This window comes from Trachinotus anak, unplaced genomic scaffold (genome assembly GCF_046630095.1).
Source record: "Trachinotus anak isolate AG129_WGS33_773 ecotype Australia unplaced genomic scaffold, CSIRO_AGI_Tana_v1 ptg000012l, whole genome shotgun sequence".
Classification (NCBI taxonomy): Eukaryota; Metazoa; Chordata; class Actinopteri; order Carangiformes; family Carangidae; genus Trachinotus; species Trachinotus anak.
In genome coordinates, this window is record NW_027273863.1 from 22,926,220 (window position 1) to 22,952,342 (window position 26,123).

Consider the following 26,123-nt stretch of genomic DNA (forward strand, 5'->3'; position numbering starts at 1 on the left):
ATACTGCTGTGTCATTGTGATGGTTAATGCAGTATTGCAATAACGATTGAAATCATTACTTTTTAAAAACCAAATTATATTGGTTGGTATTGTGTATGGTCATCTGACGTGACAGCGTAGTAAGATTTTTCCAGCCACAAAAAATGAGAACACTGTGGTGGTGTGATGTGTCTGATTATTCAAATAAGAAGGTGACAAGCAGCAGAGGCCGTGGCTGCCTGGTGTCATGATCTACTGAGGATGTTTATGGTGGAGAAGTTGGTGCCGCTTCTCTAAAGCGACAGATTTCTCCCTTTATGTTTGTTGTATGTTGGTATGAAATTATGACATTTACTGTTGACACTGCTGTCTGAATTGGGTGAAGTATCTTTTTTTGGCATGATCAGTTTTGGGTGAGTCAAGTCAAACAGAACAGGACAGGCCGTGAAATGTCAGCCACACTGTCAGTAGTTTATAGTAAATTTAGGGTGGATTTTTCTCTCAAATTAAAAAAATTAAGATAGCATGTGTTTTCATGACTGGGAATGTTTGCAAGACAACAGTTTCCTGTTGTCCTGTATGCTAGCAGACATACTTAGTTTGATGGCCATCAGTCAATCATCAAAGTATCCCCTTTTCAAAAACTTTTTCCTACAGTAGCTTGGGATAACAGAAGGAAAAAAAAGCACAGATTCAAACGGTCGTCTATGCAAATGGAAACAAATGCCACTGCGGTGGCTATGCTAGCCGCCCAACAGTGTCTGTCAACTGAAGTGGAGCAAATTCAAATGAGCCCTGGCCCCTGTTTTGCACCATGTAGCTTTCCCTCTATCAGACATGTCAAAGCCTACATGTAAAGTTCTCCATTTGAAGCTAAAACAAGCAGGTCACTGTAAAAACGTGAGCAGAATTTGAGGAGCTCCTGTAACCCCTCCCAACAAGAAGACAAGGATTATGTCCACAAAAGTTGCTCTTCGCTTAAAGATATAAATTACAATCAGTTGTTGTATTGCTGCGGAAGGTGAGCTCACTGTATCCAGCCCCACCCTTTGCTGAACTGATCTACTTTTGTGTTTGGGTGCAGAATTACTGTACTGATGAGTTGTTCAAATTTAAATCTGTGGCTACATTTGCATCCATCAACGATTGCCAGTGTGTATGTGATTACAGGCCAACCTGTAATTATGACTTTCTGTTAGAGAACATGACCTGATTTGTGTTTCTTCTTCTTCTTCTTCTTCTTCTTCTTCTTCTTCTTCTTCTTCTTCTTCTTCTTCTTCTTCTTCTTCTTCTTCTTCTTCTTCTTTTTCTTCTTCTTCTTCTTCTGTTCTCCGCTACAACTGTGGGTAACACCTCTGTAGCATTCTCTTGTTGTTAGCCTCCTAGTGATTTCCTCATGACATTTTTTTTTTAGCTAAATTTGTCTGTACTCTTTAACTGAGGTAACCCATGAAAGTCAGGTCTCTCTGTGCTGGGTGACTGTTATCTAACACAGATATTCTATTCAAATCCAATAAATGAGATGATGGTGGTTTACAGAGGTGCTAGCTCGTTGTCCGGCTGGCTATGTATGGAGGGGTTTGGGGGTTATTGGCTATCGATGTGCATCCTCTAAATCCAAAGGTCCCATTACCCAAAGGAATTTCAGTGTCCTTTTCCGACTGAAGATTCAAGCCATTTGCTCCACAACTTTGTTTTGCTAAGTCGAATCAGATTTAGGCCATTTTGTTCTCTGTGTCAGCCTGACCTATATGATTCAAGTGAAATATTACATCACGCACACCCAGCTTGATTAACAGTGAAACTAAGGCTGGACTGAGAATCAGTTCAAGCAGAGCCGCCGGAGAATCGTTGGCGTCTGATGGCTGCTGATGGAGCGGAGGTGAACTGGGAAGAGCAGAGGAAAGAGTTAAAAAAGCTTGTGTTAAAACAAATTCCCTCCTGGTCTCTTTCTGTGTTATCAGTTCCTCTGTAGGGCACTGCAGCACACACTGCATTTATTCAAAGGCCCAGTGTCACACGCCTCTGTGGAAAAGAGCCCTGAGGACCATACTCTGCTTTTTTTTTTTTTTTTTTTTCCTCCCTTCTCTGCCCCTTCCACCCTCTACCCCTCGTCCTCCCTCCATCAAGTCCCAACGCTTGCTAGCTTCGTCAGGCCCGTCTCTGGGTTTTCAGGCCCCTCAGTGTCTGCTGGTGTTAAAGTTTGGAGAGAACTAATAGCAGAAGAATGTAATCAGCACTGTTGAATAGTATTGATATTAGTTGAGACGGGTGGTTAAGTTTGACTGTAACAGAAATGGAAGCAAATACAGGCAAGACAGCAAATATGGCCCCATTTTCTGTGTTAGTGGAGAGTTTGGTGCAATGGGTAAAACGTTACAGGAAACTGAACCTTGGTAGTTACATTGAAAATAATGTATGACCACACTTGCAGATTACATGATGGCATCATGGTGTTTAGGTTATTCCTGACTTATGCCTTTAGAGTGAGAATATATTCATCTGTAACAAAAAAGTAAATAAACATTAACGTCTCCCTCTCTCTCTCTGTGAGACTTTCTCTGTGGACTAGATCAGTGGATTTCCTCCATGTTGAACTTAATCACCGGATCTGCCGAGAGGAGCCCTCCCGAAGCATGTGATCATTTATCAGGCTCCTTCTCCCTCTCTCTCTGGTTCGGGGCTACTTTCACCCTCTCCCCAGTCAGAGCGCAGAGCCAGTGCTGAGTGCAGAGAGTCATGTGGTGGTTCCAGGCTAGAGGAGGAGCCCATCTGAAAGACATGTGCACAGGAGGCGACGAGGGATATTAGCCCAATCATCTTTGTTTGGGGCATACACAGAGAGTCCTGGGAAATGTCTCAAAGTCATTGATAAGATGAGCTCCCCTCATAATGCTCCCCATTGTCCAGGAGCAGGAAGTCAGCTGAAGCGCTCAGACTATGTATCGTTGTATAGTCATTTACGGCATCAGGTCTATGGATGGATTTTACTGGCTATATATGTATACTTTAGAGAACAATTTTTTTTATTCTGTAGTGTGATCTGAATTTGATCACAGTTAAGATCTAAGGTCCGAGTGTACCACCTTTTGTTGCTTTGGCTTAGAATTAAGAGAAGAGAGCTTGTGACCAGAAAGTCATGAGTTTGAATTCAGGAACTGTTGGATAAACCTGTATCGTAGAATTGAATCAAACTCCCTCTGCTACAGCTGACAGAGGTGTAAAGTAGGACTGCAACTAAAGGTTATTTTCATTTTCAGTTGATCTGGCAATTATTTACTCAATTTATGGATCAATCAGTTGGTATATAAAACAGAAAATGGTGAATAATACACACTTTCCTGGAGCACAAAATGGTAAAATGCCTTGTTTTGTACGGCCAACCGTCTGAAACCCACATTTGAGAGTCTGGAATCATCAGAATTATGTTAAACAATCAGTCAATTATCAAAATAGTTGGCAGTTAATTTTCTTTCAAGCAAATAAGCGATTAATTGACTAAGCATAACAGCTCTAGTGTAAAGCAACTGATTTCAAGTACACTCACTACTCCAGGCAGTATTAAACAGCTTTTCTTGTACTTTTTTGGAAATATAAAATCAAAATCACTATATCTGCTGGAAATGTAAACAGTCGTCAGTTGCAGCCTGAATGAGAGGAATAGGATGTTTAAGTTTACTGTGAACTTGTCTTACTCTGTACCTTCAGTAGGTGCTCTAATAAAACATAAAAAAACAAAAAAATGGCCGTCAGACAAATTAAAATATTTACAGTCAGTTGTCACCAGAGATGTGAGTCTGGGTTGAGAAGACTACAGCACAAGTGATTCTTTTTGTACTATTGATACGACCTCTGTAATACTTAAAGAAGTAGTTTTTCTGAGAGTGATATCAATGAAAGTCGATACATTAAGTAGGACGCTGGAGATGGGACGTGGTTAGCTTTGGTTAGCTTAGCATAAAGCCTGGTAGCAGGGAGGAACGGCTAGCCCCGCTCTGTCCACACACACCAACAGCGTTGTGCAGCGCGTCCTGCACAGGTCGCCGGATGAGGTCTGTAATCATGGGTTGTAGTGTACAGTAGGTTCAGTGGAAACATGCTTGATCGGACCAAACCTGACAAACTCCAGGAGGCTGCACACCGTCCCCTGTGCCCGTTACCTGTTTGTCTGGAAATAATACTAGTTTTTCTGCTCCTGCTGGTGGTGGAGCTGGAGCAAAACAATTCTTGAGACCCTTCTATACGGGCAGAGTGAGGCAATGTAATGGGCATGGTGTCGGCATTTGTGTGTATATTTTACATCAATGTGTGCTGTGACAGAGTAGTAGATGAGGACTCCCTTTTAAAACCAACCTAACACCATACAAAAGATCCTATATTACAACTCTAGGAGTCATACATTACATAAGCAAATGGTCATTAAATATGCTTTAAAGAAAGGCTAATATGTGTTCATGAAGCGAGTTTAGGTGGGTTTTCCCTCAATCAAAATGTCTGAGTATGTGCAGTGTTTGTCTCAGTGTCTACTTTAACAGTGTGAATATGATTTCAAGGCCCCTGACCTTTCCACAGTCTCTCTGTTTTCTATGTCTTTATGTTTTACACAATATATTACTGTCTGTTGTTTGTTTCATAACGATTTTGTTTCTTCCTCCTCAGGAGTTCTTTGATCACGCAAAGAAGCTGTGGGATGATGAAGGAGTGAAGGCATGCTTTGAGAGGTCCAATGAGTACCAGCTCATCGACTGCGCACAATAGTGAGTCCAAACTTTCGGATGCATTTTATGGTGTGATTTTGAGCCTTGGATACTTACAGAAGACTGTTCTGAAGTCCATGCTGTACTGTGAATGCACTTGTGCAGCTGTAAGACACTGAGAGGAGGATAGGTGAGCTGGTTTACTTTCGCAGCCTAGAAACTATTGTCACATCCCTGCTCCGTCTGTCCTCTTTGTGTCGTGTTTGAGGCGAAAGCTCTGCGGTGTGTGTGCTGGTGTCATGTCATACATGAATGTGGCTCAGATATGTTTACTCTGGGTGTGGCAAGGCAAGCAACAGTTGTATTCGTCCTTTGGAAAATTATACATATATCTTCTCACGTCTGTGTGTTTGACATTTCACCATGGCAATATGCAAAGCCTCCTCTGGCCTACATTAAAATGCCCAACTGTTCTATTCATTGGGATTGTATTGATGTAGTTTTTGTCTATAAAGCTGCTGTAGTGATGAAGCTTAAGTTGGTATTCATCATTTCAGAGTTGGGGGTGGAGTTAATAGATGAAATTTCAGTGTGTCTGGCTGGACAAAAGCTATTTGGGTCATGATTTGATTTTGGCTATCACCTGTATAAAGTGTTACATAATACAATTGTACTTCAGATACTGTAGTTATGAAATGTTGATAACTGCAGTGTGGCAAGGTGCAGAAACTGATGCCTCTTTGCACGGTGCCCCAGATTGTTTGGAAGGCTCCTACAGTACCTTGGGCCACCGTAGGGTGCTGGTTGTCCACAGCAGAGGGCCCCTCTGTTGCCTGTAAAAGGAAGTTTGGATATGCAAAGTGATTCACTGATTACAGTGCTCTCCTTCTGCTTCCTCTCTGACTCACCTCTGGATTCACATGTAAATATGAGGACATGCACATGGTACAGACTTAGGAGTGCAGCCCGCTGGAAATTGTCCCCTCCCATCCCAAAGGTTGGCTCCCTTTATCTCCCCGGGTTCGGTCAAAGGCACACTTTATCAGTGACTGGGGATATTGTCTCGTTGTCAGCGATTTGTGAGCCCATGTTACATGGGTGTAGAGCTGAGATGGTTTAAAGATGGTATAGCACATAGACAACCCGTCTCTGTGCTCTTTTCCTGAATATCTTCCGTTCCATGAACATAAATTAGACTTTGGGTGAAGTCTTCCCTGGTTGCCCTGCCTGAAAGCAGCTTCCATAGAAAGGAGAGAGATAGTCAGGTGATGGTTGGAGAGTCACATGAATCTGTAAGGTGGAGCTGTTACAGTCCAGGGCCTGTGTTTGTCTTTTCTGCTCTGTCTGTGTTTGTGTGTGGTATGACTGCACAATATGTTAAAAAAAAGCATCTTGTGTTTATATAAGTTAGTATTCCATAATCTTGAGGTATCATAAAATTTAAAATCTTTTACAACTCTGTGAATGCACCGCTCCTCTGAAGGCTGAAATAAGAAACTATACTGTACATTGTAAAAATTAAAACCACAGAGGCGTGCAACCGTCTGAAGCACTGAAAATACAGCTGTCCTGTGACATGAGTAAACATTAACAGAGAGAAATGAAGACAGCACACAGTATTTAAATTGAGTGCTGCTGGTTTACCGGTTTATGTGACTTTTCTGTATATTGGTTTTGAAATTGGTCGCTATGCTTCCTGCACTCCTCTGACTGCGCTTATGTCGTAAAGGGCAGCATCTTGTTCCTCTCAATCAAAAAATACTGCCAAATGACTGATGCTTAATTATTACTTTTAAGTCCTAGTTATCCTCTCCGTTTTCAGTCTTCTCCTCTTTTATATTATATTATATATATATATATATTATATTTTTTCCCCCCTTCTCCTGCTCTTCATGCTCTCGTCCATCTGGCTGTTACATTGCTGCTCCTGATTGGTTAACAGCTGGTGAGCAGTTGTATGTTTGGACAGTAAATCATAATTTTAGTGGTGTGTAAAGTTAGATAAATAGTGATAATAAGTTACAGTGTCATGTGGTTTCGTGTAGAAATGTACAAACTGCGATTTTAAGTCCAGATGTTTTGTGTTTTTCCTACTTGAATAGCAGTTAAGTTGGATGATAGTTATTGTGTTTTGTTGATCAGTCGCTCTTTCTTGAGGGCATGTGTGATTTAGTGCTGTGAGTTTACCAGAAAAAAAAACATTAAAAATCTTGAAAGAGTAGAGGAAAGACCAAGCATCTCAATACCTGCCATTATATATTTTTTCTGATCAGGAAAGATCAGGTTTCACATTTGCAATTCATTTTGTTCTGTAGAAACATCCACAACATGCCTCCATTGTCAGTGTCTTGTGTTTGATTGATATCTGGAATTTGTCAGACTACATGGCCTCTCACTTACTTCCTCTCTCAGTTTTAACCTCTGTATGAACTCTTTGGATTGAGGACATTCATAGATACTCTGTCCTACATGGCAGCAGACCTGTCTGTGTGTAAAGGACCCCCCCCTCCCCCCCCCCTCCCCCAACACACACACACACACACACATACGCACGCACGCACACATACACACACCCCTATTGTTGTTATGACCACTGTTCTCGGCCACTATCCTGGAAGTAGTGAAACACTGGCAGACGGTCTCAGCAGCCAACTGGGTTGAAAGTAAAGGAGCAGAGTTCATATATTTTGGTTCAGGCAGGGTTTTGGAGTGAATATTGTTTGGTGAATGTTTTGTTGTGACATGAAGAAAAGACATGATTGACTATAATGGTCTGATCTCATCCCACCTTCCTCTTATAATCCTATTGTGAGTCCAGGAAGTTGTCGTTTCATCTTTTGTTTTTGTCCTCTGCATCTGCGCTCTCTCATTTCATGTATTGAACTTCCACAGACTTGTGTTTGTGTAGCAAGCCATGTCTTGGATCACAAATGTGATAACAGTGCTTTCAGTCACACTGAGAGTGAATTAAAGAGGAAGTTGGCCTACATGTTGCTGGTTGTGGGAGGAACAGATTGGCAGGCAGCAACCTAACATGCTAACACTCTGAGACAGTAGATACACTGTCATGAAATCAGATCAAAGGGGAAGAAATTTTGGTCTGATATAGCTGTGTGTTGCATTTATATTTTAGTGAAGTCAGATTATATACCCCTGCCATTTTATCTGTGTTGTCCTTCACAGACCTTGCTCCACTGGCAGAATTTTTTTTTTTCCAGCAGGCCCAATGCTGGACGTCCCATTGGACAAAGGCACAGGAAACAAGTATGGGCCGATGGCGAGTGCTTGTTATGCCAAAGAGCATGTCCATATCGATGCTTTTGGAATCCTGTCACCCATTGATCCGCCCTCTGCATTGCACATTTATACGTTTTAAGAGCACAGATATGTGTCTGCCAGTTGATTGATTATGAGCTATTTTCAGCTGCAGTGGGATGGTTCCATTGCAATGCCTTGGATGTGTCAACGGCAAAATCAAACACTTTTTCACACGCAAATCATCCCAGGCCTCTCGCTTTTTCTGTTTTTTTTTTTTTGTTTTTGTTTTTTTTTTGTTTTTTTTTTTCTGTAGTGAGTTTGTGTACCAGTTCCCTAGACACAATTCATGACACAGCTCATAAACTAAAGGTATTTCTAACTACAGTGGATGATTGTTAACAGCATTAGATGCTGTTTGGGCTGGGGTGAAGCTCTCTCTCTGTGGCTGGGATGCCAGGCTGCAGCAGCGGGGACCTGGCCAGAGGAGAGCTGCCCCGGATGGAGATGGTGCTGGAGCTGGAGTTGGGAAATGTAGCTGAAGAAATGAGGCTATGAAACAGCTGGGCGATACAGCTGGGGTTTATTCCTGCAACCAGAACGAGGCGTGGGACAGAGATAGAGCTGATGCTGGGTTAGGCACAGGAGTGTGATGGGGCTGCAGTTTACTTTAGATGACACAAAAAAAATGTTTTAATTATTTATTTTTTTGGACAACCAAGGCCTGACTGACTATTTAGGAAACAGCATATGTTTTTGCCTAAGACACAATGCATTGTGGTCATTGTAGTTTACCAACATGCTTTCAGTGTTTGGCAGCATGAAATAAGTGATACTGGACGGAAACTTTTAATTTGCCAACTTGTGATTGAATTTAACCTGGATTCACTGTTATATGATGAACTTGGCTTTTCATACATTAGAGCTGTAACAGTGATTTGACTAGTTGATAAGTTAATTGACAGAAGAGTAGTCTGCAGCTATTTTGATAATTAATACGCTTTTCTTGGTGAACTGAATATCTTTGGATTTTGGACCACTGTTCAGACAAAAGAGAATAAGTGGCAGATGAATTGATAATAAATATAATTGTTAGTTGCAGCCCTGCTAGCCTTACCCAAATGTCACGTATACTTTTTTTATGTTCTTGTTTTTTCAGATCAAATGACCATCCCTCTGTATTTCACTAACTAAAGCCTTCTACAGTTATTAATTGCCAAAAATCCATCTAGACTGAACCTTGATCACGTCTTTCTACACACCGCACACACGCAAAAATACACACATGAATACAAAACAGATGAGACATACATTAATCCTAATGAGGATTATATAGAAGAGGCAAAGATCAGATCAAATGAGGAAAAGTGTTGGCTGTTCAGGGTGGATTGGTAAATGGGAATATTAAATATCACAACAACATGTCCTCCTGACTGCTGCTGGAACTGCAGTGGCAACTTTTTCACATGCACAACCCTGCACCTTTGAGCAGTTTGGACATCTGAAGTAGAGTCAGTCCAGAATGTGCTATAAAGTTGTTTTAATGATCATCTTATTGTTTGCTTTCATCCTTTAATGTTACAAGTCATGCCAAAATGTTTTGTGAAATTACAGTATTAATATAGTACTAATTAAATGTCAATCCACAGTTTGTCAGTGCTGAAAGTGACATCTTCAAATGTGTTGTTTCCTCTAACCAATGCTCCACAACAGAAAGATGTCCAATTCATAATGATATAAAATAGAAAAGCAGCGAATCTTCACATTGTAAAACCTGGAACCAGAGTTCAGAAATGAAGTTTGGAGATTTTTGCTTAAAAAATGACTTCAGTGTCAATAATTAATCAATTACCAAAAGTTTTTAAGTAATTCGTAGTATTAACTAATTGTTACAGCTGTAAAATACAGATTGTAAAGACTCCACCCTGTCAGAGGAGGGAATTTATTTCCATTAACTGACAGATGACAGTTACATTGTGTTTTAAATAAATTGAACCAGTCTTCATCTGCTCTTCTCTGGGCTTTAAGCATTTAAACTTAAAAAGATGAGTGAGTTTCATGCTGAATGACACTCATGGCATCACTGAAGTTTTTCCAAAGAGAAGGTGTAGTTCTGTGTAGACGGTCCTGGATGGAGACCTATGCTACGGCTGGGACGAGACAAGACTGCAGCAGGGCTGGAGATGGGACTGGGTTGTGGATAGACATAGCTGAGGCTGGGTCTGGTTCTTGGCCTAGGCTGAGGCTGGGGCTGGGGCTGGGGTGTAGTGCTGGTCACGGGACTCTGTCACCAGCCTGGGGGCCACTGACACAGTCATCTGGGGCAGTAAAGTGCTAAGAATGGCCGGCATTGTCAGCCAGCCCTGGCCCCTGAAGGGCCTACAGAGACAGAAGGGCTACGCTTCGCAAACAGTGGCTCTCCTCAATAAGGAGCCTCTTCTGTTCACGGAAGAGCCCGAGAGAGCGATATTTATACACCGGCTGCATGTCACCGCTGCTTTTTTCTGTCACCAATAGCTGATTTGATGTACAAACACAACACCAGGGGATGAGGCAGATTGGGACCATCTCCTGAGCTCTGGGTGTTTCTTAACATGTCTGAACTGATCTGTGCGTTTATATTTCAACGTAATAACTTTTTCAGATTGGTTATCAAGTTATTTTTAATGCATGAGGAATGGATTTTCCGATGGGATGTTTGTCTCACTGCAGCCAGAGCAGCATTTGAAATTGTGTTAAACCTTCATGGACTGCATTGTTTTGTCCACTTTAGGGCTTTGATGTAGGGTCTATGATGCTAACTTTAATGTTAGCTCAGTGATGGACATGTGTGGAGAGGAGGCAAAAACAAAAACAATTGAGAATTTTTACTGGATTATTAATTCTGGTCCAAAAAAGGCAAAAATGATGGATGAGGCAGCCACACAACCAACTTTGTCCACAAAGTTCAACAGTGCTACGAAGAATAAAATTAAAACCATTCAGTAAAAGTGTATCCTTATGTTGGATTAAAAAAAAGATTATGAAACAGCACCGTTTTTATTTAGAAAAGTGCTTTTAAATGCATGTCTAACTGATAATGCTTATCTATTTTTTATAGATATATCCATATCCATAGGTATATCCATATCTTATAGCTGTTGAGTGCTTTAGCCACTTCCAGTAAACAAACTCTTAAAAATAACCTAAATGGTTTCAGTTCAGCTAATTGAATGTCTTTATCTATATCAGTTTAATTCTGTGTCTGTGCTTTTAGCCTTTTAACAAGAGAACAAATTATGTTAACATAAATGTTTACTGTAGTAGAATTGTGATCATAATTAAAACTACACTAATTGTAAAAAACAAACAAAACAAAACACTTTATTCATAAAAAGAATCTTAAAGAGCCTTAATCCAGATTAACAAAAACCTTTGTGTCACTTGTTTAAATCAGATGACCCTGCTGTCAGCTGACTGAGAAATAATCAAAGGGGGCACTATGGAAGTGTGTGTGTGTTTGTGTGTGTGTTTGAATATATCTGTGAGTGTGTAGTTGTGTGTTTGTGTGCATGATTTCTGAGGAAGAGGAAGGAGTGGTTTTGAGCTGAACTGTAGAATCTGATCTACTGGAAGCTCAGTGGGACTCCATCTACACAAACCACTGTCCTTAAGGTTGTTAGAGCCCCCTGTGGGACTGACTCTCTCTCTCTCTCTCTCTCTCTCTCTCTCTCTCTCCACCCTGTCCCTCTTGCTCTCTCTCTCCCTCTCAGTCTGTCTATTCAGTCCTCTCTTGAGGCCAGAAAGCGACAGCAGAGAGGATGTTGCAGAACACATGAGAACACATGTCTTTCCCTATATGAAGTCTTTTTCAAAGTGTGTGTGTGTGTGTGTGTGTAAACCCTTTCCAGACAGGGCATCATTTAAACATTTAACATCCTCAAGTTGAACAGCGGGGCCTGAGATTCAGTGTTACTGTAACTGTTAATGGCTTTTTCTGTCCATTAGTGAAGTGTTTGAAAGTGCCCTGGATGTTGCAGAAGTTGTAGATGTGGGGTGTTGAATGTTCCCCGCCTGCCCGGGCTTTTGGAAACAGTTAAGAGAGCCTAAAGCTGCTCAGCATAGCATGCTACATGTCACAAGATTAGCTACACTGCCAGTGTGTTTTTATTTTGTTTCTAGAGACCAGAGGCTCTGACAGACTGTATTTAGTTAGTCAATGGGTTGGATTACATTAGAAAGACAGCACTGCTCCATGGATGGAAAAAGATATACGTTCAGGGGAGTGTATTCAAAATGTAAATCTACATTAAAATGAGTGAGAAACTAAAAATCAAATTAGCAAAAATTGTGTTATGTTTAGTTTGTTTGTAGGTTTGTGTTAATTGTTAGTGTTGTGGTGTTGCAGAGGAAAATGGGAATTTATGTTCCACTTAAAGAGGGAGAATTGTAGCTATAAATAGATTTTTATTTTTGGGTTAAAATGTGCGTCCATTTTAAAGGACAGACAGAGACACAGAGTGCGGCTGGTGAATGGCGGATATCTGCGAGTCTGTTACTGTGTGCTGACTACACACACACACACACACACACACACACACACATACATACCTCTCTCTCTCTCTCTCTCTCTCTCTCTCTCTCTCTCTCTCTCTCTCTCTCTCTCTCTCTCTCTCTCTCTCTCTCTCTCTCACACACACATACACACCCTGCTGTTGACCAGGAGTGTAAAGGCACAGACTGCTGGAGGACAGCAGTGGCGCTGCAGGTTCCCTGCTCAGAGATTGTGGAATGGTCGTCCATAGACCCCCTCCTCCTCCTCCTCCTCTCTCCCTCTCTCTCTCTTCACTGAGGCCCCCCCTCCTCCTCCTCTCTCCCCCTCTGTCGCTCCCTTTTCTCCCCCTCCCCTTCCACCCCCCACCCCCCTTAGAGCTTATGTAAACTAGCTGTGGAGCCAGGGCAAGCTGAGGCTATTTTTAGCAGCAGCACTGCAGAGCAGAAACTGGCGGAGGGTCACGTGTGCGCAGCCGAATCAAAGGGAGTATCCCGGCAATGCGCTGTAAACAAAGGGAAGGTCAGTAGCAGAAGGTGAGACACAAAACGCCTCTGTGTTGGTTTTGTGTGTGTGTCTGTGTGTGTGTGAGAGAGAGAGAGAGAGAGAGCGAGAGAGAGAGCGACTACGCACTGGCTGGCCATACCTTCTCTTCTCTTAATGCCCTGACATAAACAAATCATCACGAGTGTATGAATGCACCCATATGCTTCCCTGCTCGCTCTGTCTCCCCCTACTCCACGCACACACACACACACACACAGCTCAACCGTTTCTTCCACTGTTAGAGACAGAGAGGGGGGAGCTGAATTGATCAAAGCGGGATTTGACACACGAGGAGACATTTTGCTGTCTAATCATGACAGGGGCTCCCAGCTCCTCACTCCCTCCCTGTTTGCTATCAGTGTGAGCAACAGCAGACTTGGAGCCACGCTAAATCCACCAGAAAGCACATGACCACGTGCGTTTGCCGTTGACAGTAGCATGTTTTTGTATCACAGTTAATTGCAGACCCCTCTGTGTATGTTTGGCCTGGCTGTGTGTACTGTAGCTCTGTACGTTGTGTAGCCTGAGGGCCTGGCTAGCATAAGGGCTAGCAGTTAGCAGTGTCCAGCCACACCCAGGCAAAAGGTCTCCCTCCACCTCAGCCACTAGTCAAACAAGCCTCAACTTTCACCTCCTGTGGAATGTGGTGGAAGGGGGGGGGGGGCATGGAGCACGGATCTATTTATAGAAACCTTTTATATTTTTCTGTCAAGATGGTTTGTTTTCCTAGACAGATTGAGCTGTTGGCTTTTTCATCAGGCTAGCCTGAAGGAGGTAGCTCGGAGGCTAACTTAAGTAAACATCCGGCTCCAGCACAAGCCACGGTTCAGCGGTTCAGGTTGGATGAGTTATTGTGGGAGGGATTCTTAACCTGGGATTCAGTCAGTACTGATGACCACCAAATAAATACTGGTCCATCTGTATCTTAAAGTGTCCCGACAACATAAGTATCCAGTTCCTCTTTGAATGCCTTTGTGGTTCTTTTGAGTGATGGTCAGACAAAAAAAAAAGCAATGTGATAACATCACTTTGACCACTAAGATGAGCATTTTTCATTCTTTTCTGATATTTTAAAGACCCCATATATCTGTAAACCTGCAACCTATATACACTGTTGTCACCTTGTGTTTTCATAGACACACACCAGACACAAAACAGTTGTTGTATTAGTGGATGCTAATACTAATTATGCTTTCATTGGCTTCCACTAGCATTTTGCTATCAAATAAACTTGTACCATGTATATGTTGCATTAATTCTGCTATTTCTACTCCAGTGTAGATCTGTAGCTAATGATTATTTTTATTATCAATTAATCTACCCAGTACTTTCTCAGTTATTCAGTTGATACTTTTGCTCTAAAAAAATTAGAAAATTATGAAAATGCCCATCATATCCTGGAATCAAAAGGCCAAAGCTCAGTATTGTCAGAATAAAAGAGCAAAACCTAAAGATATTCAACTTAGTATCACATAAGACAAAGAAAAGATGCACAACCATAGTATGTTTGGCATTTTTGCTTGAAAAATGACTTAAACAGTGAATCAGTTTATCAGAACAGTTGACGATTCATATCTCTGTGTTGACCAACTAATCGATTTATCAGTGAATTGTTTCAGCTCTAGTCCAGTATATTCATGAAGTGGAGATGAAAGCAAAGGATCTCATGTTACTGAACAGCAATCTGATTAATATTATTTTACATTGAACCTCTGAAATAATCCGCAGTACCCGTGTGGGTCCTCTGACCCTGTAATGACACTGCACACTCATTACTCTGTAGCCCACTAATCACCAACACATCAAATCACTTCAAGTCCATTTCCCCTGATCTGCTGCTATCACAGAAACGACAGAGTAAAATAACTTCATGCACACTAGCTGCATTTTAAGCTCCTGTGAGTTTTTGATTTGGGTTGTTACAACACCATCACAACATCACAACAGTTACCACTTGGCCATAAAGGGTCATTTTCCGGTGTGTATTACTGCAGCCTGGCCCATCTCACGGGACTTCTATTGACTGCTCTGTGACTTGTAACATCCTTATCAATTATCCCCACAGCTCAGCCCTCAACTCATATAACCCTGTGCATCTAATTTATCACCACTGACACGGCGTCTGCCAGGTTGTGACAGAATTCAATAACTCTGTGTCTCTTTACATGCTGCACACTACACATCCCAGTCCTCCCCTCTCTGACAGTGAGACTTCTCTTTGGTTGTGTGCTTGAAAACGGTGACACTCTCCAAAATAATCTGTCTTCATAAGCCTAAATGTGCTGTGCCCTCCCACCGCACACACACACACACACACACACACGCACACACAAACACACACACACACACACTCAGTAACACACGTACAGTGTAGAAAGCTAGCACAGAGCATGGCTCTGCTTTGTGTTGATGTATGGGAGAGTCTGGGAATGGAAGGATACAAGTGCAGCCTGGCTTAGGAAGAGACAGGGGGATAGAGAGAGAGGGAGAGAGAGAGAGAGGGAGGAGTGGTATGGACTGACTGGGGTTGCCATGGGAACCCAGCTGCTAAAAGCAGGCAGGGTCAGTGTGGAAGAGAGGCTGTGTGCAGCAGGAGCGAAGGGATGCCACCCGGAGGCCTGTTGGTGAACTACACAAACAGCACTGAGGCCTTCATGGCTCCAGATCTGACTGAATTTCATCCATAGAATCTACATGTTTTCAATCTTAAAATCAGATTTAAAAGAAAAAAGAAGGAAACAAACAAACAAACTTGTTTTTACTGAGGATTTCTATCCTCCTGTGTAGTTTATGGTTGATTTCTAATCACCAGCCACTTGAGCCTGCACAGCTTGGTTCAGGCTTATGCAATCTACACTGATACAGTAGACTCCCATGCCTGATATTAGTCGTTGGGTATTGAGTTTTGATTAGGGGAAAAGAGGAAAAGCTCATTTTCACTGGGTCACCGGTTGACTTCCTGGCGGAACAACTAATTTGACATGGAGGCTGCGGTTGTTTGCGGGCGAGAGAATAGAAACCTGCTCGATAGTGTTGATTAGACTATTTTTACTTGGTTTTCTATTTTTGGCACAGACTAATTCAGTAGCTGACAGATAGTATATCGATGTTGGGCTTCAATATTATTTAGAGAAACCCATAAGTCAATTTCACTGCGAGAACTGTAAGTCAGGAGCTCCACATGGGACACGGTTCAGGCCCGAGTCCCCACTGTGGCTCAAACACTGAATTTGGGGGCTGAGTCTATTTTAAGCAGAGGTAATGTAATGGTCCACGTAGACACTGAACAGAGACAAAAGGGCATTACAATGTATTTTACATTTTTATACAACACCTTTCAAAACCATGACTTGATGCGGCCCTGGAAGGCGAATTGGCGGCCTTGAGATAAAGCAGGCACTTTTGTTTACACAAGTTTTGGTTTGACTTTCAGGAGTGTCTCCGTTCTTGCTCCTATATTTAGGAAGTACCCACTGAGCCGTTGATGGATTTGTCTAGTTTCAGATCCATCTCCCAAACTGCACAGTGTTCCTGTTTGGATGGATGAGTTGAACCCCGGCTCAGATCTTTCCACCAGGTGACCAGGATCCTGCACAGCTCCACCTTCAGTTGGTCCTGCTGCACGTGGCCGCGTGTGCTGCACCAGCTCAATACCTCCGACAGTCCGCGTTACGTGACGAGCTGTGTCTGTGCTGCCGGTTTTGCTCGGATACTGGGTGGTGTAGCAGGGGAAGACAGATGAAGCATGAAGGAAAAGTTTTCAAGCTGAGATATTAGATTACAGTTTGACAGGCAAATCATTTGAGGAATGATCCAAACGAGCTGAAAGGATTAGTCAAATAATTGATTCATCGGCAAAGTTTTCATAATTTGTATGAGCGGGAAAATACCAAACATTTGCTGTTTCCAGCTGCTCTAATATGAGGATAATTTGTTAATTATCTCTGTCTAATATCATAGTAAATTCAATATCTTTGGGTTGGGAAGAATATGTTACTTTGAAAATAATGAAAAATAAAATTTCCTTGACTTGACAAAATAATAAATGTTATAATCAAGGCAATAATTGACTGATAATGGAAGTGACTGTTAGTTTCAGCTCCAGACTGTCATGTTTAGTGATGAACAGTCATTGCTGTGACTGTCATCTTTCTGCTTTTTACATTTCCCAGACATCATTTGTTTGTGTGGTCAGAACAGTGATGCCATTTGCTCTCGATGTCCAGTAAATGAACTTTGAGTCACTTTAGGTGTGGTTTAAAATTGCTGCTCATGCTGCTTTTATTCTCCCAATTTATTCCACATAAATGTCATGAATCCTTGCTTGATATATGGAACAGAAAAAGATGCATTGGTATGTTTGTAAACTGACACATTGAAATAAAGCTTCAGCAGTGTGATGGTGCCGCTGCTGTGTCCAGCAGAGAGTTTCAAAGCGCTGTCACCAGTCAGTTGGAGACTAAAGTGAAAGTCCATTATGCTGGCCTGGGCGGCTCAAAATATGGAAACTATTGATCGGATCCTCTGCTCTGCTAATTAAAGATGGTCCACTATTTGTAAAAAGTCAACCCAATTATCAAATGAGCACATGAGGCCGGGTGCTGCTGGTTGGTGTGAAGGTTGACTGACTGTTGGAGGGGACTTTTTTCCAGCCTTTACTCCAGCATTGCTGCAACTTTTCACTGTCTTTTTTTCCCCTCTTCTACATGTTCACTAGTGGCTCTTTGTCTTCAGACACATGCTGTCATGATACATTCACTTTACTCTGGCACAAATCTGAGTGTTTTGCCAGTTGGCTACTTTATCTTGTTTGTAGCCTTATTTGTATTTAGGCCTGTTTGTTTGTTTGTTTGTTTGTTTGTTTGTTTGTTTGTTTGTTGTGGCTCTCTGAGCGACCTGGTGCAAGAGCATTGTATCGGTGCTCTGGTTCAGGAAGAAGCCCCTGTGAGCTGGGTGACCTATGTCCCCGAGCCCCGGCATGAAGCGTTTCAATACCTCCGCCTCTCCAGCACCATCACCACCACCACCATCTTCCCTCTACCCCCTTTCCTGCTCAATGGGCAGCAACATGTGACCTCAACCACGTGGGGGCTGAGGCCTGAGGCACCCCAGCATCAACTGTCCCTCAACATATTGGTGTGTGTTTGTGTGTGTAGTCATGCCCGTGTCTGTGTTTTATGGAAAGATGAGGCCAACAACACAGAAAGACCAGGCCAAGTCAAGTGATACTGTCCACAACAAAGCCTATACATAGCAACACAGACTGGCCCGCAGGACGAGTACAATGTGTTTTGGCTAAATACAGAGACAACCCAGCCCCGCAGACAGAGAGAGAGGGACTGTAATAGACAAGATAGTAGTGGACTTTTTAAATTTAACCTGCCAATTCAGAACAGACTGTCATGGAATAGTAAAAGGCCTCTTGATGTGGTGAGGTCAGTGTGTGAGGAGAAAAAGAAAAGTGAGAAATTACAGCTGGATTAATGTGGTTTGATGGTTGCAAACAGACTTTAAAGAGGGAAAAACAAAGGCAAATTCATAACAAATAATAAGTCTCAATATTCCATGTAGGTACAGTAGCCATACTAAGAGCAGAGTGAAAAACCACTGGCCTTTGATTTCTCAAATCCACTAATTTACCCAGAATGACCACATCACATAATGATGTGGAAACAGTTCTGGGAGGAAACTAAAGAGAAACCAGCACAAACCACAGATTTCCTTGGACCTGACACGCAGCTCATTTACTCGTAGCACTCGACCAGAACAGCTGGAGTTACTGAAAACTGCACTAAACCTTTGATAAGGCATTATCTGGACACTCGCTAATCAATGTTATCTTTTACGGTGTTTTTCCTGGATCCAGGACCCTTGTTCTTTTTTTTTTTGCTTGCTGGGTACAAGGACTATATTTGGCTCTCCAGAGCTCTACCAATAGTACTTCTGTCACATGGCAGTCACAAAGCGCTCAGTAATTATAACCTAGCTAGGTTTCTGCAAGGAAGGCTTACTAAAAATACTCCCACATTGTTGGAGTGATGGGGTAAAAGCTGGAGGTTTTTGGAGGTTTTTGCCTGTTTTTGTGTGTGAATACGTGTCTGTGTCTGCTCAGGAGAGATGAGTGTGTGTGAAACTCTATGTTGTGTCTTTTCAAACACAGTCTGATGGGTCTGCTGGTTGCGTTCATCTTGGTTCCAGAGAAGATCTAATTGAAAAAAATAGATGCCATTAATTGTGTGATTTTATTCTAAGTGCATCTCTTGAACCAGCTCGTTGTGCGACTGCAGAGCTGAGACACACTACACCTCTGCATGGTGCTGATTCCAGATGTGTGTTTTAGTCTCTGCTTAGAAAGAAAACTTGCACATCCTCTTTAAACAAACACTGTTCATTTCACATTAAAACAGTCAAACACTCTGTATATTTTATAAACAAAGAAACAAAAGATGGTGAACTGTTTAGTTCATCAGAGAAAAAATGAGCACCTAATATGGTTATTGATGAAACATCAGTTCAGCATGTCAGCATGGGTTGATTTCTCAGTTGTGAGAATTTGCTGCCTTTTTTGTCTCATGTGATGATCAATATTGGTTTTAGGAATATGTGGTAACTATTTATTATTTTTTTTTATTTTATAGAGTTTATTGATTAAACAATACATCAAAGAAATAATCAGCAGATGTTTTAGTTTTAGTTGCATTCCTAATGTGATGAAGAACAAACATTTTTCTCCGTAAAACATTTTGGAAAGCTGCATTGTTTACATCAGCTGCGGTTGCTAACCTGGATGTTGGGAAGCCAACAAGTGAGTTAACGAGATGAAGGTTGCAACAAATTATCACATTCATTATTGATTAATCAGTGGATCATATTTCATAAATCATTTAGTCTATGAAATGTAAAAAAAAATGCCCATCACAACTTTACAGAGCCGGAGCTGACATCTCCAAATGAGAATATTTGGTTCATATTGATACAAACAGCACATTCTTCATCATATGAGAGGCTGAAATCTGCATCTCTTTTTGTATGAAAACAAATAGTCAACTATCAAAATAGTTGATAATTTTTCTGTCAACTGACTAATCAATCAGTTGCAGCTCTAAAGACGATATCCTGGGTAAGAAATCAGACAAAAAAACTTAACTCTCATATAAATATTCTGTGTATGTCTTTATTTTTCTAACTTTTCTCTAATCTTTGATTCTGTCGTGTGAAATTTTTTATACTTTTACTTTTAAAATTATTGATGACCAGGAACTCAAACTTCAATCTAAGTCCCACAACTTGACAAGGCCACAGGATACAAATAAAATTAAAAAATTAAAAAGTAAATAAAAATAGAAGCTCCTGTTCCACAAAAAAAAAACATTTTACAGAGCCTGGGTGTGTTTAAGCTTCAGGCTCAGGTGTTCAGTGTCTGTAGAGAGGTTAAAGTTCAGGTCCATCAGTAACAACTGTTCAAAGGTCAGGCCTCCTCTGTAGCCAGAAAAGAATTGTGGAAATCTGACATAATAGATCAGACCTCTGATCAGCCTGTGGAGATGACTTAGCACATGCATCTCCTCTGGTTAATAATCACATAGTGTACTAAAATAATAAATGAGCAATTTTTAGATCCTCTCTTAAGGATGTGGTAACACTTGGCATGCACTTTCTATTTTTGTGACAGTTCAAGAACTCAACAACTCACCAACAGGTCAATAAAAAGGATTCAAAGAGCACTGAACATTTATGAAATGCTCCTTTCCTTTCCCCTGACTGCGTGTTGTGTCTGGAGATCCAGTACAGCTGCATCTGCCGCACATGAACATGAACTCTGTGTGAGAAAGTCGAGTGCTCTTTCAGAAATAGCCTTACTTCTTCTTTTGTGTGGACTGTGTGAGGCAGAAATAAAGTCGCTGTGATGAAAACATTGTTGTCAGAGCACATGAGTGGTGTCTCTGTTATCTAATGCTTCATAATGGAGCATTCATTCTCAGTCATGTCATCCCAGATGGGGGTGTGAGGTGGGCTCCTTTTTTAAGGTCTGGGTTGAACATGAACTGACAACTCTCCCAGGCTGAAGCCATCCAGAAACCCAGTCCACCCTGAGTACTAATCCTTTGTGCGTCAGGTTTCTTGATTGCCGCAGTCAGGCTGTGTTGTCTTGTGGCATCTTGAAGCTGCAGACGGTTTGGGTGAAAAATGAGGGATGGTGAGATGCAGTGGGCTGTTTGGTCCACATTTGTGTCCTACATACCAGAGTCACCCACCAACTTCTCCTCAAGAAGACGCACCTTCTTTTCCTCTGCTGTATCTTTCACTGAACTTACTCTCAGCACCTGTGTCTCTGTTGTACTTTTCTTCATTTTCCTTTAACAGTATTGTTGCCAGGTCACTAACACGGCTTTGATCTGGACTGTTCCCTGTTCCTTATTTTCCTATTTTGGGTTTAATTGAGGAATAATCCAGGGCAACAGTGGCCTGAAACTCACAACTTGTTGAAAATACCCATCACAATTTCCCAAAGCCCGACGTATTCACATACCTTGATTTGTCAAAAACAAACAAAACCCAAACATAATCTATTTACATTTACAGACAATGAAAAACTAAATCTTAAATCTTTTTTTTTTTTTTGCTGCATAATTTTCTGTTGATCCACTAATCGATAAACACATTCACCTGTAAGAGAGAGGTCTTCACATCCCTGATTGATGCTGGCAAACACTTTCATACCACCAGTATCTTCAGAGGTATTTTTACTTTGAGCCCCAGTTAATTTCTAACCCCGGTGTGGTCCACTGTTGCCCCCACATGAAGTCAGTTAAGGAAAGCCAAATGCCTAATCTGCACTGAAGAGACCTATTGAATGTGAAAGGACTCCTTTATTGATGTCTACATAACCAGTCACATCAAATACCTTTCTAAGTGCTTTTTCCTCAGCAGTGTATTAACACAATCTTTGGTGTGGCCTAGATGCGTTACAGCCCTTTACACTGGCCTTGTTGGGGTCTTTTCATGGCGTGATCCAGACCATCCAGGGGCCTGAGTAACCGCGTGTCCCCAGCCTCGGTGTCTTGAGCCTGCCTGCTGTGCTGCAGAGAGGCCCAGCTGCTGCTGCTGCTGCTGCTGCTGCTGCTACCGCTACCGCTACCACCGCTGCACATGCTCTCTCAGTAGTGAAGAGACGGCAACAGCAAGCTGTCTAACCTCCACAATAACTGCCTTATGTAATCACTCTGGCTAGAGACAGACCAAAATAGCTCAGACTGAGCAGCCCTGCCCTCTTGTGGTAACCATCTTTCTTAACACCGGCCTGTTGGGCCTCTACGGGGAGTCAGACATGGCGGCTGCCTCTTGCAGCATTCGCTCCGGCTCACAAGAACATGAACTAAATATTCATTACAGACTGGTGCAGGACAAGAGATGGATTTGTGACGTCACATTTTTGTTGTGATCAGATTTGAAGATTTGTGTTACAGTTGCAGTTAATGGATGTATTGATATAAATGATTGATTTGTTTGTGGATTGGTTTAGCATGAAAGTGTCTTTGGGTTTTTCTGTGAGATGAGCTGTTGCTCACTGCTTCCGGTTTGGTTTTGACTGTTGTGGAATCAGTATTAATGGAGACAAGTGTCATTTATTTCCTAGTTTTCTTATGTAGTGATGTTACATTTTTTATGTAGTTGAATCTTAATAACTTTGTTGTTCCTGCAGCCTATAAAAATAGATATACCTTAGTGCAAAATCTGAGTTTGTTCTCTTTCTCTTTGCAGTTTCCTGGACAGAATTGACTCTGTAAGACAGAGCGACTACACACCAACGGACCAGGTCAGTCCTCCTGTTCATCTGCTTGGTATAAAATCTGCAAATCACCCCCTAAACATTGCTTTTTGTAATTTCCCTCCATAACTGGATCTCTCCTCTGTTCCCATGTTTCACAGGACCTGTTACGCTGCCGAGTGTTAACTTCAGGGATTTTCGAGACGAGGTTCCAAGTAGACAAAGTGAACTTTCAGTAAGTCTCTGCTCAACTTTTACTGGGATGTAAAGCACACACGATAAAGACATGTTTGCTTCTAGTTTATTTTTTGGTTATTTAACTTTTTTTCTGACCTAGTTAAAAGAAAGGCTCCATCCATCCAGATAACCAAGCAGATCAACACTTTTGAAAAATGAGGCCGCCAAATAAATGTATCATGTAAATGCAAACTCAAAAAACAAGCAGTTTTGGAGCAAATACTTTTTGTGACTTTTGATTTTTATTCTGAAATCTAACGTCTGGACTGTAACTCAGATAAAATAATGTGTTTTATTCCCACCCAAACGCACAAACAAGACAGACAATCAAAATGTCTGCAGGTCTAATGTAAAAAGCCGTCAGCAGTTCAGTTATTTATAAAATGTTTCTGTCATTGATCTTTAGCAAAAACTTGCAAGATGATCTCCAGCACTATTGTTCCAGACCTTACTGTACATGACATTCATGTCCAGGCCTTAAACAGATTAGTCTTTATTAATCAATAAATTCTTCTCTCCATGTTTTGTTGCTCATGAAGTTCTGGGTCATGTTTAATGATTTTAGAGATTATTGTTATACACAGCTGGGAAACACTGACAAAATGACTTTGAGGCCTTTCATACTTTGCTCATCATGATTGTGAAACAAGTATTAAATCACGTTGTATGTGGTATTAAAAATGCCTTTAAAAGTCCTAATTTTACTTGGTCAACACTTCAGAAACCCTGCAGAACAAATAACGCCATAAATAACTCCCACATGGAAATCATGTCAGTGTGCTTCTACAATTATTTTTACACATAAAAAGAAAAGGAAAAAGCAGTCATGCCCCACAAAAGTTTTTCTGTTTTCAGTCCACATCCGGCATGACGTTCATTCTTATGCAGCAACTTGTCCGAACTCTTGTCTCCCAGTCCTAAAAAGGAGGCTCTCCAGGCGTTTCCTAGTTTCTGCGAATGATTTTCCTTTTTTAAAACACTTCTCAGTACCTCCGTATTGCATCACTGATGCACCAATAATCCCAGTTTTAAGAATGCCCTCTTGGGTGTTATTACTATATTTACTTTGGCCTCGTGTTAAGAGCCTGAAATGTCATAAGTTTGTGTCCCGCAACAGCAGTTTGTCCTTTTTGTACAAAACACTGAAGCCAAACCTGCTCAGCAGCTGGAAGCTGAGGCGGGAAAGAACGTCAGCTGTCACAGTTCAAGAAAGGGACCCGAGAACATGACTCAGGAGACAGATGAGAGAGAAAAGAGACTTAACTTAGGGGGAGAAAACTAACAAGGATACAAAAGTCCAAGTAAGCAAAATCCAAAAAGGCATGACCAGGTATACGGTTTGGTACATATATAAACAAGTGAGCTAATGAGGGAATGAGGAGAAGGTGAGTAGGGAGGAGGATGCAGGTCAGGTGATTCTACTGGCGGGAAAGGCAGGCAGGTGGAGTCTTGTATGAAAACACGTGTGCGTCAACAGCTGGGCCGCATGAATGTAAGGATTTAATGTGCAGACTGAAACTCAAAACTGTGACGCTCGTCTAAAATCTCAAATGAATCGTCTGTGGTGGACTGAGCCAGCTCAAACGTATTGACCGCTGGTTGCAGTTATAAGAGCTGCCGATAAAAGTTCGAGTAGATGTTCCGTAACTGCCTTGATGATGTCACATGAGCTGACCCATTTCCGCAGTTGCAGACACAACAGACTTATTCTACCATCTGAAACAGGCCTTTGTATCAAATTATATCATCCCGAATGATTGATAAAAAAGCTCTGGGAAGCCACTTCCCTTTGGGGGGTGCGTTTTACATTATTCATCTGTGATGACTCCCAAACATCCAGCCAGGGTCACGCAGGGTACCGGGTCTGTGCAAATACTGCTCTTCTTCATATTATTTATTCATTAATGGATTTATTCATGTGTCCAGACTGGGTCCATTAAGATCGAGAATCTCTGTTCGCAAACCAGACCTGAGGTCAGGAGCTGATTTGGCTCGAGACAGAGAACAGATCTTTGGTGTTGATCTAAATAAACGTGTCTTTATGTGAATAGTCATTAAAATAAACGTGGTGTGTAAAGGTTCTCAGGCCAGCCAGCTACAGTACAATATGTACCTGACGGCCTCAGTCCCGTCCCAGCAGAGGCATGGACTCTGTGACCACAAGAGGGCAGCAGCGAGTGTGTTGTTGTGTCTGAGTCTGACCCAGTATTTTTCTCCTCCACAGCATGTTTGATGTTGGGGGCCAGAGAGATGAAAGGAGAAAATGGATCCAGTGCTTTAACGGTGAGTCTCTCAGCCTCTTCTCCTCAGATAGTCACACTGTGCATCCTCGACCAACAACGCCGCCTCCTCCCTTCACACCTCGTCTGGCTTTAAGTATTTCCTGCCAGCTTCAGCTTCAGCATCACCTCGTCTCTTACCTGAGGGTCATTTCTACACACATGTTGGACGTAGAACAGCTGCTCTTGATTATTTAGACACATTTATCAAGTGACTTACTTCTACTTACAGCCAAGTGCAGTTCTCGAGTGACACTGATGACATGCATGCTCAGCAAAGGAATAGCCAATCAGAGATGTACTGTGGATTGTCCCTACAGCTGTCATATTGTACATCCTTAAAATAAAATCTTTCCAGTTTCAGTGGTTAGTTTGTCTGCAGGATATAATTCAAATTTCATAAAAAGTTTAGGAACTTGTGTGAAATCTTCAAAGAATAAATGACATGGGGACCATCTAATATATTTATCATACTATGTATATATTAATAATGTGTGATATCTAATATACTTATAATGTATTAATATAAACTGTAAATGAAATGATGAAATCATAGAAAATTGGCTGAAATGGAAACAAAAGCCTGATTCTGCTGTTGGTAGATGAGGTATGTAAATAAGGTCAGTGTCAGATTTTTGGTTGTTTGTTTGCACCACTGATGAATACCAAAAAGAAAAAGTGGTTTGCTGGTGGTGTTCCTATTTTTATATTCATTCTTATTCTCATTCTTTGTACTATTATTATAATTAATGGGACAGAAAACCGAGGTGTGTCCAGCTTGTTTCATGTTGGACCTTTAGAGCAGTGGTTCTCAAACTTTTCCACACCAG

At 41.6% G+C, this 26,123-nt stretch overlaps 1 protein-coding gene across 2 annotated transcripts in view; it reads left to right on the plus strand.

The window, feature by feature from the left end:
* gnal2 (guanine nucleotide binding protein (G protein), alpha activating activity polypeptide, olfactory type 2) overlaps positions 1–26,123 on the plus strand; it is a 47,074-nt gene that overhangs the window by 15,328 nt on the left and 5,623 nt on the right. For both annotated transcript variants that reach the window (XM_071491356.1, XM_071491357.1), the window contains exons 5-8: positions 4,639–4,736; positions 22,771–22,825; positions 22,939–23,012; positions 25,239–25,297. In XM_071491356.1, coding sequence (XP_071347457.1) covers positions 4,639–4,736; positions 22,771–22,825; positions 22,939–23,012; positions 25,239–25,297 — 286 coding nt within the window. The remainder of the gene's footprint in view (positions 1–4,638; positions 4,737–22,770; positions 22,826–22,938; positions 23,013–25,238; positions 25,298–26,123) is intronic.